General features: G+C 36.1%; 1 protein-coding gene across 1 annotated transcript in view; it reads right to left on the bottom strand.

The window, feature by feature from the left end:
* LOC150095360 (sodium- and chloride-dependent glycine transporter 2-like) overlaps positions 1-18,441 on the bottom strand; it is an 89,831-nt gene that overhangs the window by 47,198 nt on the left and 24,192 nt on the right. Inside the window, exons 3-4 of the mRNA XM_090410271.1 lie at positions 12,418-12,546; positions 11,556-11,655 (exon numbers count right to left, since the gene is read on the bottom strand). Of these exons, the coding sequence (XP_090266397.1) occupies positions 11,556-11,655; positions 12,418-12,546 (229 nt within the window). The remainder of the gene's footprint in view (positions 1-11,555; positions 11,656-12,417; positions 12,547-18,441) is intronic.

Genomic DNA, 18,441 nt, shown 5'->3' with positions numbered 1-18,441 from the left:
TAAACTGCATGTAAAATTGCTATTTCTGTAGCTAGAAAAATTTCCCTCATCAACATGAGTAGAGTAAGAGCTGCTTGAAAGGTGAAGGCTCCAACTTTTCTGCATCTCCAGAACTTTTCTTTTTTTTTTACCCTATACAAACAAAATTCATGGATAAGTGCTGCGCTGTGCCTTATGCCATTCAAAAGTAGATTGAAATGTAAGCAGTATATTCCTCAAAAGAAAGCAAGTATGGGATAAAAAAGAAAAGTTCTGGAGATGCAGAAAAGTTGGAGCCTTCGCCTTTAAAGTAGCTCTTACTCTACTGATTCTTTCTTTTAAGGTTACACGGTGATTAGCATTCATATTTCCAAATTTAGGGACACAAAACACGTGTTGAAATGATTATTTTACTACTTATTAATAAAATAACATGACGTTTCAAGTGGTCTTCAAACCATCTCTTCCATTCCTAGACACACTCATCATACATCTTCCCTCAGGCTGTCTCTTCTTCTCAGTCTACTGCAAACCTACACACACACACACAGGCCAGTACATACACAAAAATTCTTATTACCACCCAACACAAAAACTAGGGTCATAAGCACCCTTAACACGTTCGCTGCCACGCTACTTTGGCATGGTCTGTTCCCCTACGCCGAGCAGTTTTCCTTCTTCAAGGTCAGTACGATAATCTCGTTACCGGAGGTAAACGTCCTACGAGTATACTCGTAGTTGGCTTGTACGGAGCATATACGGTCTATGAGAATACACAGTTTTGATGCTAGCCCCACAAGCCAAGCATTTTGGCTTCTTCAAGGTCACTACAATAATCTCGTTCCCGGCGGTAAGCGTCCTACGAGTATACTCGTAGCTGGCTTGTGAAGCAGGTTCACCTACTACGAGTATACTCGTAGTTGGCAGCGAACGTGTTAAACACAGAGCTCAAACAATTTGTTCAAATGAACAAGCTCTAAGCCAGGAATACAAGATCATCAACCATGCATTTATGAAAAATGGATATAGTAAAAAAACTATTCACAAGATCCTCCACAAAGAAGAGACAGCTCTTTCAAGCTGTCTCTTCTTCTCAGTCTATTGCAAACCTACACACACAAAAATTCTTATCACCACCCAACACAAAAACTAGGGAGTCATAAGCACCCTTAAACACAGAGCTCAAACAATTTGTTCAAATGAACTAGCTCTAAGCTAGGAATACAAGATCATCAACCATACATTTATGAAAAATGGATACAGTAAAAAAAATATTCACAAGATCCTCCACAAAGATACCACTAAAAACAAAAAAGATTTCAAGAATGCTATTGCCATACCTTATGTTAGAGGCATTTCCAAAAAAACACTACACAAAAAAACATTAAAACCACCTTTAAACCCCCGACAAAATTAAGACACCTACTCAGTTCTTCCAAAGATCCTCTTCACACTTAGCCCACCAAGGGGTTTACAAAATACAATGCACATGTAACCTACCATACATAGAGGGGAAACAGGGCGAACCATCCCAATTAGGAAGGGCGAACACAAACGACATATTATAAATACCTCCATTTTGGAAAAACCAGCCTTTCTGACCATGCACTCCAAACATACCACAGAAATGATTGGAAAAGTATCAAGTCCCTACACCACACCAAAACCTAGTTCGAGAGGAAATTTAAAGAAGCATGTGAAATGCTCAAACATAATCCAAATCTGAACAAAAATGATTGTCTAACCATTCCAAGGATGTGGAGGACCCATTTGCAACCTTTATAGCAACTTGAATAAGCCAAAGAAAAATCTCAATACAGGGAGACTTGGTGAAGTGTTTTTTTTTTTTTTTTTTTTCCTTAATATTCAATAGCAACTTGAACTGTACAAGTCCAGAAGAAAATTATAGTATAACAATCTTAACTGTACAAATCCAGAAGAATCTTAGTAATCTTGGTACAGGTGGACTTTAGCAGAGTTTATTGTAGTTTTTTATTTAATTTATTTATTTTAATTTTTTTTTTATCACTAGAGGTCAGCTAAGAAAAAGATTAATTAGCAGCATAGATTTAATTTACCTTGATAGAGTGCAAGAGCATGTAGCTTTGTTTCCTATACACATGTATCCTTCTGATGATGACCTCAATACAGGGGTCGAAACGTCAAGTGTTATTTTATTAATAATAAGTAAAATAATCCTTTCAACACGTGTTTTATGTCACTAAATTTAAAAATATGGATTACTCTACTGATATTGCTGAGGAGAATTTTTCTAGCTGTGAAGATAGTGATTTTGCATGTAGTTTAGACATGTCTGTGTAGAAGATGGGTGATCTTCACTAAACACATACTAGCTTGTTCACAGTTTCTATTCATAGGTAAGCCAGGAACTACTGAATATTTTGACACAGCAACGTTTTAGACGATGATATTCTTTCTTTCATAGTGGAACAGACTAACCTTTATGATTGCCAACAACATCAGTCCGCATTCTCGTAGTACACTTTGAAGCCTAATAGATATCAACATACCACTTACATTTATAATGCTCTTGATTTCGCAAGGTTTTATGAAAAAACCCACTCACGAAATGTATTTCTACATGTATGGTCTATAGAATGGATTCTGAACATCTCAATGCTTCATGACTGAAAAACAATTCAGTCTCATTGTGAAGTATTTGCAATTTCAGAATAATGAATAATATGATCAGGCAACACATCCTTGCCCAGTGCTCAACAAAATTTATGATTTTCTGATGAAAATTCATCAGATTATTCATCTATTATTGTTGTTATTATTGCATGCATACCTCATTGCGAGAGATCCAAACTATCAACACAATATCTATCATACCTCTTCTTCAAACCATTAACATACAAAGCACTTGCAACTGACTCAGATAATTCATTCTATTCATTCACCACTCTCCAAGCAAAAAATCTAGTCCTCATGCCTTTCCTAACCATACTCTTACCCAACTTATAGCGATGACTTCTTATTCTGTTCCTCTAGCAAAGTGTTGAAATATTTCCCCTACATTAATCCTATAAAATCCTTCAAGTAACTTAAATGTTTCCATCATATTCCTCCTTTTTTTGCCTATCAACCAACTTTTCAACCCACAAACCAGTAGGCCATAGTAGGATTGCAACTCCAAGGGACCTGGTATACTCCTGGTAGGTCTAGGAGATGTGCTGGTCTTTGGTGGAGTGGATAAAAGATGCCAATTTCTTATATGGTCTGTAACTGCTTATAAGGTCATATTTCCTTAGGATTTTTATTAATTTTTGAATGTGCCCCAGATATATGGAATGGTGATAGATTTTGAGTATTCTCTGCTTTGAAAGGAGGGGGAGGGGAGAGGTTGCTGTTGCATGGTTTTATTATTTCTTGGATTTTTTAGGGGTTGTAGCCATCGGCTAAGAAAGTGTTAAAGATATAGGCAACTTCAGTAGTTAGGGCACTGTTATCTGAACAGATTAATTTTGCCCTGTTATATAGGGTTTTTATAATCCCATATTGTTGGGAGGGGGTGGGGTGACTGTTATCCATCTGCAGGTGTAGGTTTTTTGTAAATGGAGAATGCCAAGGATCCATCAGGCTGGCATGTAATTAGAATATCTAGGAATGGGAGACTGTCCTTGTTTTCCATTTCCTAGGTAAACTGGATCCTGCGGTGTTGATTGTTTAGGTGTATTAAGAAATTGTGAAGTGTATCCAGGCCATGTAGCCAAATGGAGAACACATCATCCACAGAGTGTAACCAGAGTGGGTTTATCTGGGACAGAGTTTAAGGCTTTCTTCAAAGGTCTCCATAAAGAAGTTGGGCAGGGGTGGAGAGAGTGGAGAACCCATGGAGGTCCCTTCTATCTGTTTGTAGAATTTTCGTTGCAAAACAAAATAGCCTGAGTTGATGGTGAACTGAAATAGGGTTGAGATATCAGGAGGAATATGACTTGGATGAGGTCTAAGGTATCTTTGAGTGAGACAGTGGTGAATAAGGAGGAGACATCAAAACTGACCATTATATCAGCATGTTGAAGTGTGGGATTTTTTATACTTGCTTTAAAGTGGGCCCCACATTTGGACGTAACGACACATTCTGTTTATGGATTTCTGGTAGTCCACATATTTGGGTTTTGGGTATGTGTGTGTGTGTGGGGGGGGGAGTTACAGTTATGTTTTAGTCTGTTTGTAACTTCCACAGGCCAAGAGGTATCCTTTTTAAGGCATTTATGGAGTAGTATTCTGATTTGTGTGCTGATGGGATCATGGTCTAGGTAGGTAAAATGATCTAGTAGTAAAGAGGCAAGCTTACCTGAGTAATCGGATTGGTTTAACACATTCGCTGCCAACTACGAGTATACTTGTAGTTGGTATATGAGCCTCACAAGCCAAATACGAATATACTCATATGACACTTACTGCTGGCAACGAGATTACTGGTACTGACCTTGAAGAAGTGAAAGTGCTTGGCATGCGGAGTAGCAGCGAAAGTGTGTATGCTCATAGTTGGTATATGAGCCTCACAAGCCAACTACGAATATACTTGTACGTCGATTACTGCTGGCAACGAGATTACTCATACTGACCTTGAAGAAGTGAAATTGCTTGTCGTGCAATAACAAACTATGCCCGAGGAGTGTGGCAGCGACCGTGTTAAAACCCCAGTGGCATTTCCCTTATTTGCTTTGGTAATTATTATTCTGTTGTTGCTTTTAATCTCTTGCAGAGTTTGAAATTCTTTTTTTGAATTTCTTTGAAAGTCTTACTGAAATTCTTTTTTTGAAAGTCTTACTGACATGGGTGTACCAAAGCTAAACCCATGTCAGTAAGACTTTTCTTATTCCTTGGATCTTCTTTCCATGGTGGATTTGTGCACATTTTTATGTTGGAAGAACATGGTATTAGTAATAACTAGTACATGTTCTGAGTAGAAATCTGGCAGGCTTATTATTATTAGCTTTGCTCTTTTCCCCAAATTTTCCCAAAACATTTTTATATGTCTAGTATTCATTTCCTGCTCTGCTGTTTAGATCATCGCCAAGGACCAACTCTTCCTTTTATTGTTGTGTCAGGTGACTTCTTTAATACTTCAAAAAATTCCTCTACTTCTTCCTTAGTGGAACATTCTGTGGATAATCACAAATAAGTCTCATTGTACTTGATATTGCCTTCCATTCAAGAAGATTACCCTCAAATTTAGTGTTGAATACTGTAACTACTCTCTCTTCCCTGATCTCTATTCTTTGCCTGAATATAGCATTTTGTATTTGTTGCTTAGAAAGATCTTACTAGTTTTTGCCTTCTTTGTTTCAGTCATGCCTATTATGTTGATCTGGTACTCATCTAGTTCTTCTGTTATTCCTTTTCATTGATGTTTCTTATGTTGATAGAACCATTTTAAACTCTATTGATGTTGAGCTGAGATTTGCTGCAGTAGCTGATCTTTCACGTTTCGCCCTGGTTCTGTCATGAAAAAATAACGGCTATGTTTAACCAGGCAACACCCCCAGATGGCATATAATTCCATCATGTTGTACCATCATTTTGAGATATGGTTTAAGTCAATAAGAATACAATTTGGTCAGCTAAATCCCAAATTTCCAGACTGTCCTTGTTCATTCAGTATCCAGGTAGATACCCAACAGGGTGCACCACGAGAAGGTGATGATTGGACATCAAGTCAGAAGCCCTGGTCAGTTTTCTGCATTCCTGAAAAGGCCATGTGGAGGTCTCATCTCAGATATTCAGCTTTGACCCTTAAGCACCTCACTTTATGCTTAATACTACTCATTCATCTAGCTCTTACATGATTTACCTTCCTGACTTTCGATAAATTATGTCATTTAGACACACATATGACTGCTTAAAAACTTTATTAAGCAGTCATGTGTGTGTCTAAAGGGGGATAAAAGGCAGTGATTTGCTATATGATGAAGTGAAGTCCTTAGTGAAGTTAAGAGTACTACACTATTCAAAATTACAGTTATCTGTAAACATAAGAATTTTATTGCTGAATTGGAAAAACTTTTAATGGTATAGATTGATGACAAAGTTGGTTGGTGTTCCCTTAAGCCAAGCTGTTCAAATTTTTAAATTTGGAAAAATTATTGTACATTTTTTGTTTGCATAACTGTCATAAATTAATGCTTTATTTATGCACATATGACTGCTTAAAAACGTTATTAAAATAATACGTGCATCTACAAGTGGAAAAAGCAAACAAGCACTGATTCGTTATATGATGAAATTCGCTATAAAACAGTGGTCTGGAATCTAACGTGTTGACCCAGGTTTGCATATATTACCATGCACTGTGTGGAAAGAAGTCAACAAACAGCATAGTGCGAGGAACAAAACCCTTAATAAGATGTTGAACCTCCTTTTGCTGTGATAAGTGCAGCAATCCTAGAGGGCATACTTTCCACAAGCGTAAGACAATGATCAATGGGAATTTTTGACTATTCTTCCTGTAAGCATGTAATGAGGTCCAGGACTGACTACATCATCGGACCTCATCTGATGCTCCAGTTCATTTCACAGATGTTCCATAGGGTTCAGATCAGGGCTCTGTGGAGGCCAGTACATGGTTTGTGGTCATGTTCATGTCCACAAAACCATGCAGTTAAAGTAGCAGTATTGTCACCTATGTTTCATAGTAATCTTCAGTACAGAACAGTAATCAAACAATAACAGAATATTCTAAAAAGCACCACCACAAGGTCAATATTTACCTAACTAAAAATTAAATAAATAATATATATATATATGCACATGTTTGTAATTTTGAAATCTGCTAATCTTTCCTATCTTCATAGAGGTGATAAACATAAACCATTGTCCTAACTTAAACAAATCAAATGATTTACGTCTATACCCCTTTATGGAAGATAGGAAAGACACACACACTAATATACACAGTATATTGAATTAAGGAAATGTTTACTGTTTTAATTGTGTTACATTAGCCAGTAAGGTGCCACTTTTTAGAATTTTTCTGTTATTGTTTGATTGCTGTTCTGCATTCCTATATTGAAATAATCCTGATTTGGAAAACAAATAGGCATGTAGAAGTATCAAAATTGAAGGAATTATGTGAAATTATAAAGCAGGCAATCATACTACTTAGAAACTAGTTTGGAGCAGCACAATGGATGAAAGGTTAGTCATACATGCAGTACCATCGACAAGGTGTAGCATAGAGGCAGCCTGCCTCACAGCGCGGCTTAATAAGGGTGCTTGTTCACTTGCTGTGCTAACAGGAATTGTTAGCTGATTCTTGTTAGTGTAGCAAGTGCAGAAAGAAGTTTTTTCAAGCTTAAGCTGATAAAAAATAATTTGCGAACAGCAATGACCCAAGAAAGATTGGTTGGTCTAGCAACTATATCGAGAGGCAGACATAGCTTATAATTTAAATTTAGAAGAGCTTAAGAACAGTTTTATTGTACATTATCCCTGTAGAGCAAACATTTAATTAATATTATTATGTAATCGTTTTGCATTAATGTTTCTCTTGTAATAAAAACAAAATAGCAATTGAAGATTTTCTTATAATCCATCAGGAGCGATATTTAATTGTTTGCCTCAGGGCATGATCTAATCTGGCGACAGCCCTGCATATATGTGAGATACTTAAAAACTTGTCAGCAATGGCAGATTGCATACCACGAGTGAAAAAGATAGTGATTCAGAGTCAAATGGATGACTAGAGAAATTAAATGGAAACTGCAGAAGCAAAAGAGATTATGGAAGGTTTGTAGAAAAGTTGAGAACAGTTTCATTAGGATATAAGGTTACAAAGATGACTAGTATAGCAAGTAGAGAAAAATTAGAATTGTCCTTACAATCCAAGGACAATTCATTTTTTTTTTTATGTGGCCAGTAAGAGGGAAAATGATTGTGGATGAATTACTTTGCTGGTTGGAGATGCAACTTAGGTTAGCAAGTCATATGACATAGTTGAGTTATTTATCATTACAGTGTTTCATCTTGGCAAAAGAGACTTTGTTCCTAGAGGGATAATGAGTGGTGAAGTGATTGAAATTAACGAAGAGGATGTATTTTGATACTGATTATACTAAATGTCAGTAAGGTAGGGCAGGCAGCTGTGGAACTGACTGTGACATTAACTATCTGTTTAATGAAAGCCTTACTGGTATTTAGACTTCCCGCTTATTGGAAGTCTGAAGTGATTGAAAAAATTCCATATTTGGTCTCTAGAGCAGGGTTTCCAGACTATGTAAAAATTAATTCAAAAATACATAAAACTGATAAAAATAGGGGGGGAAAATCCTTAGCCCACCTTAGTATAGTACAAAATATACTATAGTGTAGCAATCTTTCAATGGTGGGAGCAACATAAAATAAATAAAATATGTTGATTCTTATGTATCATGCTGTTTCAGGAAACTGAAAACATAAACTAGATAATAACTAAATATTTTAATTATTACTTCTTATATCTTCAAGTTAAATTGGCATCTTCAGGGATTAATACATTGGTATCAAACACGTGCACGCAGGCACACTTCAGTAACAAAGATGGAACAGGAAAGATAGAGGCTGGCCTAAAGTCCAATAATTACACCACCTATTGGCTTTGGTTGGGTGTTCTTGGATATTGGGCTGAATGTCTGCAGATGAGGGTTTCTCATATGAGAGGCAGTTTGACGCAACCACATTTGTTTAGGTTGGAATAGTTGGTAGATTCGAGGAAAATCCTTTCAAATTTAAATTTGTACAGGATCCACTGTATCCTGTGCCAGGTATCCAGGCATGATCTGCTAATACTGAGCAGCCATAGTGGTAGAAACAAATGTAGTCCTGGTGTTCTGATAAACAGATATTGGCTATCCTGCCTGTTTGGCCATTGTATGAATGGTTGCAGCTGCAGGATAGCTGGTACACTCCAGCTAAATCCACTGGTCATAGTTGGTCTTTGGGGGGGGGGGGAAGCAGATAAGGATTGCTAGCTCTCTCTGTGCAATTTATAAGTAGTCACAAGACTGTGCTTTTTTAAGGTCTTGGTCACCTTTTCTGAGATGCCACAAGCATAAAGGATGATGATGGATTTGCTGTAATCTATATTTGGAGGGGGGGGGAACGTTGTGTTAGAATTCTTTTTTATCTGGTGGAAAGTATAGCCACTGGCCAAAAAAGTGCTTTCTAAGTGGGTGAGTGTAGTGTTATTCTGAGCAAATTATTTTTGCCTAGCAGACTAAAGTTTTCATAGTTCCATATTGTTGGGAGGAGGGAGTAATGTGACTGCTGATGGATGTATTTCCTGTGTGTGTGTGGGGGGGGGGGGTTCTGTAAACAGTGAAAGTCAGAAATTCATTTGATTGTCTTGCAACTAGGGTGTCTAGGAAGGGCAACTGTTGTTACTTTCTATATTTCTGTTGTGAATTGGATCCTTGAAGATTGGCTATTCAAATGGGATAGGAGAGTGTTTAAGGTGTCCAAGGTCATGTGACCAAATTGCAAACACATTGTCCACATACTTAGCCAAATGGTGGGTTTAGGGGGGGGGGGGGGGATTTAGGGATTCTTTTCAAATGTCAGCATAAAAAAAGTTAGCCAAGGGGTGGAAAGAGGGGAGTCCATGGTTGATCTCTCTATTTTTTGTAGACTGCCAAACTAAATAGCCTGAGTTCATAATGAACTGAAACAGGATGGAGATATCGGGAATAAATTCTGCTTGGATTAAGAGCCAAGGTGTCCTTAAGTGGGACATTGGTGAATAAGGAGGAGACATTGAAGCTAATCACTAGGTCAAATGGTTAGTTTCGATGTCTACTTGACTGTATAAAGTTGAGGAGCATGAGGTCTTGTATACTGGACTCATGGAAAGACAAAAAGACAAATGAAGAAGTACTAGAGATGGCAGGCATAAACAGGAGCCTGATGAAAGAAATTAAAAAGAAAAAAGTCAGATATTTTGGACATATTTTGAGACATAATTGCCTACAAAGGACACTTCTCGAAGAAACTGTTGAGGGAAAGAGAAAGACAAAGACTGGAGTGGATGAAAAATATAGAAGACTGGACCTATCTCTCATATGAGGAATGCAGTAGAGAGGCGCAGAATAGGACATGGCAGAGACACATGGTAGTCAATCTCCTGGAGGGAGAAGACACCTGACATGACAGGATACTGGACTGGCTGAGTTTTGTTTTGTGTGTGTGATGAGGTATTGCTTGTAGTATGAGGAAGCACTTTGGCTAAATGTTTGTAGGTGTGTGTATTTGGAGTCAATGTAGTTGGCAGCAAGTGGACTGGTCTTTAAGAAGGATGGTCATTTTTTTATTATAATCTGTATAGTTTAGAATAACAGTAGCATTGCCCTTATCTGTTTTCAAGATTTTTTTTTGTTTGTTATTTCTGAGATGTAGAAAAGCTTTATATTCTCTTTTAGGAGGTTGTGACTGCACACTGGGTATGTCAAGTCTAATTTTGTTGACCTCACTGGCAGGAAGATTGTAGATTCCACACTTAATTTGGATCATGAAATCTTTGGTCAGTACATGTCTGGACACGATGGCGAAGTTTTGGCCATGACTGAGGGTGCTGATGACATCTGCTTCAAGGATAGTGGTCTTGGAGACATTGGTAACCTTTTGAGGTTGCTGAACTTTTTTGATATGCTGAATTTTTCCTTTTTTAAATTCCTTGCTAGCTGATATGTTCAAGATGTTTAAAAGGATTGTCAAAGGTTAGCATTCAGTATGGTGGAGAGCTCCTGTTGTGTCGGCAAGCATTGTCAACAAGCATTTTTTGTGCTAATTTGTTCCCATAGTAGGGTAAAGCTAGTGCACTTGTAAATGCAGAGCATATTGTTTGAATGAAACTGGCATTTCAATTTTACACAACTGGGAATGACTTTGTTATCCCTGCAATGTTTAAGGAAGACTATCCTTGACTTATTTTTCACGGTATTAACACCACCACACACACACTTTTATCACAAAGATGTTTTATTAACGCTTATATTTCGCTGATTTTCAACTCAGCATCATCAGAGCACAACACACTTGTATACGCGACAGTGAGTGAGTGAAACAATATAATTGCAAAAGACAAAAGATCTAAAGTCCTATTTTTTGGTGCCCACTAATGGGAAAAAAAAAAAAAAAAAAACAGCTATCCAGGAGTTTTTCTTAGGATAACCGTCTCCCAAATTTTTGGCAAATTAATGCAACCATATTTGTTAAGGTGGAGAGAATTCTTCAAAGCCATTGCTGACTCAAAAATTAATCTTTGAGATCTATAATGACTCCAGCAATTCCTGGAGCACAGAAGGAGAGTAAGATAGTGCCACTGCATAAAGGTGGTAGAATTGAGGTATTCACCATTTTAGTAAAACACCAAAAGATAAAGAACAGTAGATTTGGTTATTAAAATTAAAGAAATAACCATAATCCCTAGTTTCAAAGATCATGCATAACTGAAGAACTTTATATCATGTTTTATATGCAAAGCAAAACACAATGTTTTGTTTTATCAAACACACATGTACTGTCATGACAAAACTGAGGATATTTTGCTTCATAGATTTTATAAGTTAACTTACCATAGAGCCAAGAAATTGCAATACTTTCTCCTACTGCTATAAATACAAGAGATAAACTTCCACCAAATTTGTCCATTATGTCCAGTACATACTGCCCACCCTAAAAATATATACTTTTTAAAATATTTGAATTACATATAACCAAAAAATACAAATTGATTTCACAGTCCAAAAATAAGTAATGTGACTGCTCGAATAAATATTTATAAATGGAAAATTATTTATAATCACATAAATTGGACATTTCTTGCATCTTTCAAAACAATAGAAATTATGTTTAATTTTAAAAGATATTTTAAGATATGTATGATACAGTTAAAGTGTGATCCACTGAAGCAGATTTTTAATTTGGAGGGTAAAAAAAAAAAGACAGGTCTAACGAACAAGGTGGATATTTTATAACTATGATGATCTTTCTTTGTCAGAACCCTTCATCAGTGAGATTTTTTATTATCAGTTAGATCTTTACAGTCATCTTTATGGAACTTGAAAGCATGGTTATGAAAAAGTGTAGATAAAGTATATGCTCATTTAAAAAATCTTACGAAGTTTTGCTAAAAATTTGATACTGGCTCTCTGTGTCAGTTATTTGTCACTCATGACCTGAATAAAGCAATTATTTTATTCACATACTAACACTATCAAAATAACTTCGCTACTGAAGAATCCAAGCATGAATATAGCCTAACAGCTACAAATGATCCATCACCACATACTCTATAATAAATCAATTTCGTTACTTTTTATTGGACTTTGTACATTTCCTGTAATTTAAAAAAAAAAAAAAGAAAAGAGTTTAACATTAACTAGAATGAAAAGGGAAAGAAAGAACGTTCTTTAGAATTGAATTAGTGATTATTACCCGTGTGACACATGGAAGTCCAAGGAGGAAAAGAACAGCACAGAATCCAATACAAAGCTTTCCTTTGTGCTTCCGAAGTCGAGGAATTTCATCACAAATACTGGTAAGAACACACTCCATTAAAGCAAACTGCAATATTAAAAAAACTGTATAAAATATAATATAGAAATATGTAAAATGCATATAATATAAAACACTATTGCTTTGCAAGTCTTAAAACTTCACAAATAAACTTAGCTACACTGAAAACAAACTAATAAGATGGTTGAACTAGTTTGTATTTTACTGATGCAAGGATAATTTAGACCATGTTGCACCATGCCAAAAGTTACAGCAGTATATGAGGTAAAAATAAATAGATAAATAAGCAAGTAAATGACATCTTACATGTAAGGAAACAAAGAAAAAAAAAGATGACCAAAGCAGTATACAGGTATAAGATAAATTTCTCATCAGATGTGACAATACAAATTAATTCTTTGTTTAAAAGTTTAATTTTTTTCTGAATCTGATAAAACTCCACCAGAACATGACATAAGGTTAAACAAGTATTACAGTGATCACACACAGGTGCATTATGAACCCTCAATAATAAAATACATAAGCAGACTGTGACCTAGGTGGAGCCCAACAAGAACAGCTTTCTCTCTGTGGCTCCTATATAGATTAGGATCGATCATATATCATTTATTCATAATATCTTGCTGCCATGAACTGACACTGATGCATTAATTTTTCTTTTACTGGCTGTCTTATAGTCTATATAGGGAACTGACAAGCAGTAATTGTAGAAGGTATGGGCTAACTTAGCAGCTTCAACTGAACATCCAGGTTAAACATCTTTATTTGATAGAATAATTGTTTTTATAGTACAGAATAATGGATGTAGATTGTAAAAAAGAGAATATATGGCCTGTAATGAATTCAGTAAATCTACATAAAACATAACATCTTCGATAGCAGTTTCTTTTGTGTAGAGCAAGCTGTATGGTATACAATTCAGCAGTATAGTTGCTGCATTTAAATAGGATCTGATTGAGGACAGTGTGATCAGGAGACAACTAAGATTTCAAACTGTTTGTATACACTGGTAGGAAATCAGATTATCCTGCCCTGTGTGCAATAAAGATATGCTGGGTGACTGATAAAGAGGGAGTCCTTAAGTTCGCACAGTAAAAGGCAGTGGTGGAGTATATTGGTATCAGTTTTCTTTGGTATGGAAAAGCTATGCCAAAAGCTTAATGAACCTTCCAAGATAAAGAAGACTATCATGTTGTGTATAGATATTATCTGGAATTATTTCTTTGATCTTCATACCAAATGAGTGACTGGCAGTTTAATGTGTGCTGTATTGACTTCTCGAAGGAAAAAATACTAGTTCATACATAATGGTAAAGAACAGCACAGAATTTAATATGAAAAGGTTTCCTTTATGCTTGAGAAGTCTAAGAATTTCATCACAAATTAGTTCACACAAAATGATAAAGCAAGGATTTTATTTTTAAGTAAAAATTGCTTCTGTAAGAGCAAAGTTTCACTTTGGCAAGATACAGAATGAGTGATGTGAAAAATATACTAGTAGCTATAGCTGACTCTGAACTATAGCAAAACCATTCTAGCAAAATTAATCACTATAAAAAAATACCAAAAAAAAAAGTTTCTACCCAGACTCCATAGGCATAATGCTGCTGTAAAAGAAATTCATCAGCAAACTATCCATTATAACAGACTATTCCCACAGTCCTTATAAGCTTGCTATAGTGACAGTTGACTGCATTTGTATTCCTTAATGTTTGACGGAATGTAACAATCAAAGGGCAGAAGAATATACTTGTAACCCATAATCAGACTTTGAACAGTGCAAAATGTAAAAATTGGGAATACTGCAATTTGCACTTCCATGTTTTGGAGGACACGGTATGAAGGATGTTCAGTGCTGCTCTCTTACACATTCTTCTTAGTTGCTGATGTGTGAAAGGAATGCAATACTCTGGTCAAAAAGAAGTCAGAGGACCTTGTGCCACTGTGAAATTAATTTCTTCCAGCCTTAATTCTGGGTCAGTGTGAAGATGCATTGTCAGAAACAGTGCACACAGATACTTTTTTTTCTGCTGAAAACCCAAGCTTATTACTGAGTATGCAAAAAATAAGGTAGTCAATTGCTTGTTACTGTTGCCTTTCAATGACCCCCCCCCCCTCAAGTTACAGGAAATTGTAGAGTCGTTAACATAAAGAGCATGGTCTACAATAGAAGGAAGTGTTTTGTTACTGAGGTAATTTTGACATTTAAAAAGTGTTACGCATATCCAGAGAACGCCCACTTCCTGGCAGTTTGATCAAGATAAAGTGGCCCACTCTGATTGGAAAGTCTCTAGCTATAGATAATTTTCAATAAAAAAAAGAGGAAGTATAATTGAGATAAGGTAGTCCCCACTCTGATTTGGAACATCAGACTACAGAAAAAAATTTTAATTAAATGAGGAGGTACCTTCAGAGACCAAGATTATAAAATTATTTTAATATACCATATCTCGATGCTATGCCATTACGTTTTTCATGTCAAAGAAAACTGACATCATTCACAACAAAAGGGCTGTAAGTGTTTGTAAGTTTTGGATATTTTTCTTTGGTGTTGGGAAGACAGTGACTTTGAAAAACGCTCTTCACTTAGTATTATATGACCAAATAAGAGTGGTAGATCCACAGAAAATAGTGGAGGGTTGATATTTTATCATCTCATAATGAATGACATCAGGTCCTGCAGCACATGTATGGGTTCACTATAATTCTGGGCACAATGCAGAAAAATTAAGGTGCATTCTCTTCTGTTTTTGACTGACAAAAATGCAGAAGGATATAAACTGTAGCTAATAATAATGTTTTTGTCTAGAATTGCTTGGGAATCAACAACAACACACATCTCTGATGTTTCCAGATTTATGAATAAAATATATAAACATTTTATCCAACATATCCAAAATTAAAATAAGAATGTAATTTCTCGTGAAGTATAATTTACTTCCACGCTCTCTCACACCTACCCACACAGAAATAGACAGTATGACCAGGCACAAACAGCTACAATTCCATGATTTCATCCCATGCTATTTTGCACTGGTTGTACAAGTACACTGGATCTACATTTCCAACTAACTCTGACCTAATGTGTGCTGCTTGGGCCCAAACATGTTTAAAAATAAAGATTAACATTGTGGATCATCTAAGAAATATATCCCATCCTCTATCTTGATTTTTATTCAAGCAGAATAAAAATCTGAGTGGAACAGTCAAGATTCCACATGGTTTAAGACAGAGTGAAAACTGGTGTCTATTACTGTGTGTGAGAGAGAGAGAGGAAGTAAATTATATTTCACAAGAAATTACATTTTTATTTTAATCCTTTACTCATGCATGTAAATATGCATGGGTAAACAAAAGTGTGCATGTTCAAGTACTTTAATGACTACGCTACTAGTATAGAGAGATGGTTGCTACCCATATATATATTGAGATCTCATCAGTGAGAGCTATACTTGTGGAAATACTGAAAATTAAATCAATGCAAAATTCAGCTTTCAGTATTTCCACAAATATAGCTTGTAGAAATACTAAAGGTTGCTTTCAGTGGGTAGTGACCCTCTGTATACAAATGGCATATACAAGTGGCAAAAAGGTGTATCATATCATCATATTATTACAGTACTGTGAATGAGAGATAATTGCAGCATGTTTTTTTGTTGTTGTTCTTGTTGTTAGAGAGAAAATTATACTTTACAAGGAATTATATTTTTGTTTTAATCCTTTACCTAAGTGTGAACAACAACAAAAAAAACACATCTTTGTGTGTGCACAGAGCATCCACATTATGAGAAGAGTTAACTGAGGCCAGATTAACCTTTATTGAGGTCTCATCATTGGAAAGCAAGACCTGTGGAGATTGAAAGCTAAATAAATGCAGAAGTCATATTAAGGTTGAATCCAGTCTGGGTAATGATCCTTCCCATAATGTAAGTGACCTTCTATATATACAAGTAACCAAGTTAGGAAGTTCTTTCACATGAAAACTTTTGTATGCTCACACTTAGAAAAGGATGAAAACAAGAGGTCTAGCTCCCAATGATGAGACCTCAACAAAGGTTGCCATCAGTTGGTAGTGATCCTCTATATACAACTGGCCTAGTCATGAAGATACTTCACAGAGAAATTTTTGTTTGCTCATTCTTGGGGAGAAGGATTAAAACAAAAATGTAATTCATTAGGTGAATTATGGAGGCAACAATCCTGTTAGAGTAATAGCTTTAACATAAATAAAGTACACATTTGAAGTACACACACCCACATATATACACACACACACACACACACACACACACACACACACACACACACACAGAGCTACATTAAAGTCCACAGTATGCTACATTAAAATCCACACAGTATGCCAAAGTATCATCACACACATCAAAGCTAGAGTCCAGTTAACTATCCTGTGTGGTAAAACTTGTCCAGACATCCTATTCTGCAACAAAAATGGAACATTGCAATAGATCACGTGTGCCAGAATTACTTTAAAACTGCAGGCGTGCTCAAACGTCATACTGTACTGTATATCATCTACTCATGAGACATGGCCACGAGTGTTGTTACTGACTTCCAATGAGGTGTTATTATACCAGCGAAAATGAGTGGTATGGAGTGACAAATCATGCTGCACTTTTTAAATCTGATGGTTATTACCTTGTAGGAGGTGAACAATATCTACCAGTATGTGTCATCCTGTTAGATTTTGTGGTGGAAGTGTCATGGTCTGGGAATATTTCTTGTGGTATGGACTCAGACCATTGGTGGTTGTAGATGGAAACATGAATGTCACAAAGTACTGGCACATTCTAGACAGCACTGCACTGCCTACACATTACCAGTTTTATGGAAACGAGCTATTCTTGTTTCTGCATGACAATGCACCATGCCATAAAACACGCTCCGTTTTGATATGGTTTGAGGATATAGATGTACAGAATTTGGAGTGGCCAGCTCAATGCCTCTACTTCCATCCTATAGAGGCCCTTTTGAATGAACTTGAACATCAGATTAGAAAGATACATCCAACTTCTGTGTCTGACTACTGCTTTGTAGGAGGAATGGGAAAAATATACCTGTGACTATTTACCAGCATCTCATTGAAAGTGTGCCAAGGAGAGCACAATGTAATTGTGGCCAAAGGTGGGCTAACTCCTTATTGAATTTGCAATAAATGTAGTATTGTCTAAACAGCACTGGTGTCTGGACACTTTTTCCACATAGGGTATGACTAGAGATCACTATCAGTTAATTAAATCATAAACTGTATTAGTAGTGACCAAATCAACATCAGAAATAAGTGCTGAAATTATTGATATTATGAATATTCTGAAATTTTTACCTAAAGTCCTGGAGTAGGAGATTACTGAAAAACTTGAAACAGAAGTTTCAAGTTTTATGTCTGTAAAGTTTAGAAGTGCACATTTTATGTGTGTAAAATGTGCACCGTCCATATTCTGGAGAATTTCTGGCATTGTTAGTTCAGATATATGATTAGCATTTCACAGGCTTTTTCAATTTGAATTCGTTATCATCATCATTGTCAGAACCATGGTGGAGTCTAAAGACTCTCACTATGATGAGTAACTATCAGCAGAATGTAGCTGTCAGTTGCAACATTCAACTGATAGCTACACTCGCTTGTCACTCATGCAGCTCATTCATATGCTCTTGTAAAGCCACAATATCTGCTCTACTTCTTATAGTTCTTCATAACTTTGCATCGCCTACATACAGATGTATCGGTTAAGCCTGTCCAAACTATTTCTATTTAGTTACCAGCTTGTTGTATGACAATCTCTCAAAGGCCTTTGAAAATCGAAAATTATACCACTGTATATATACATCTCCTTTATCCAGTGAATTTACTTTGTAGTACAAAGCAGAATGCTAAAACATGACCTCCCTTTAACAAATCCATGCTGAACATAATAGAGAATACTG

The sequence above is a fragment of the Typopeltis vanoorti genome, chromosome 20 (genome assembly GCF_054136105.1).
Source record: "Typopeltis vanoorti isolate ZY-2024b chromosome 20, IOZ_Tvanoo_1.0, whole genome shotgun sequence".
Classification (NCBI taxonomy): domain Eukaryota; kingdom Metazoa; phylum Arthropoda; class Arachnida; order Uropygi; family Thelyphonidae; genus Typopeltis; species Typopeltis vanoorti.
The sequence above is the reverse complement of the archived record's forward strand: the minus strand, read 5'-3'. Positions and strand labels throughout refer to the sequence as shown.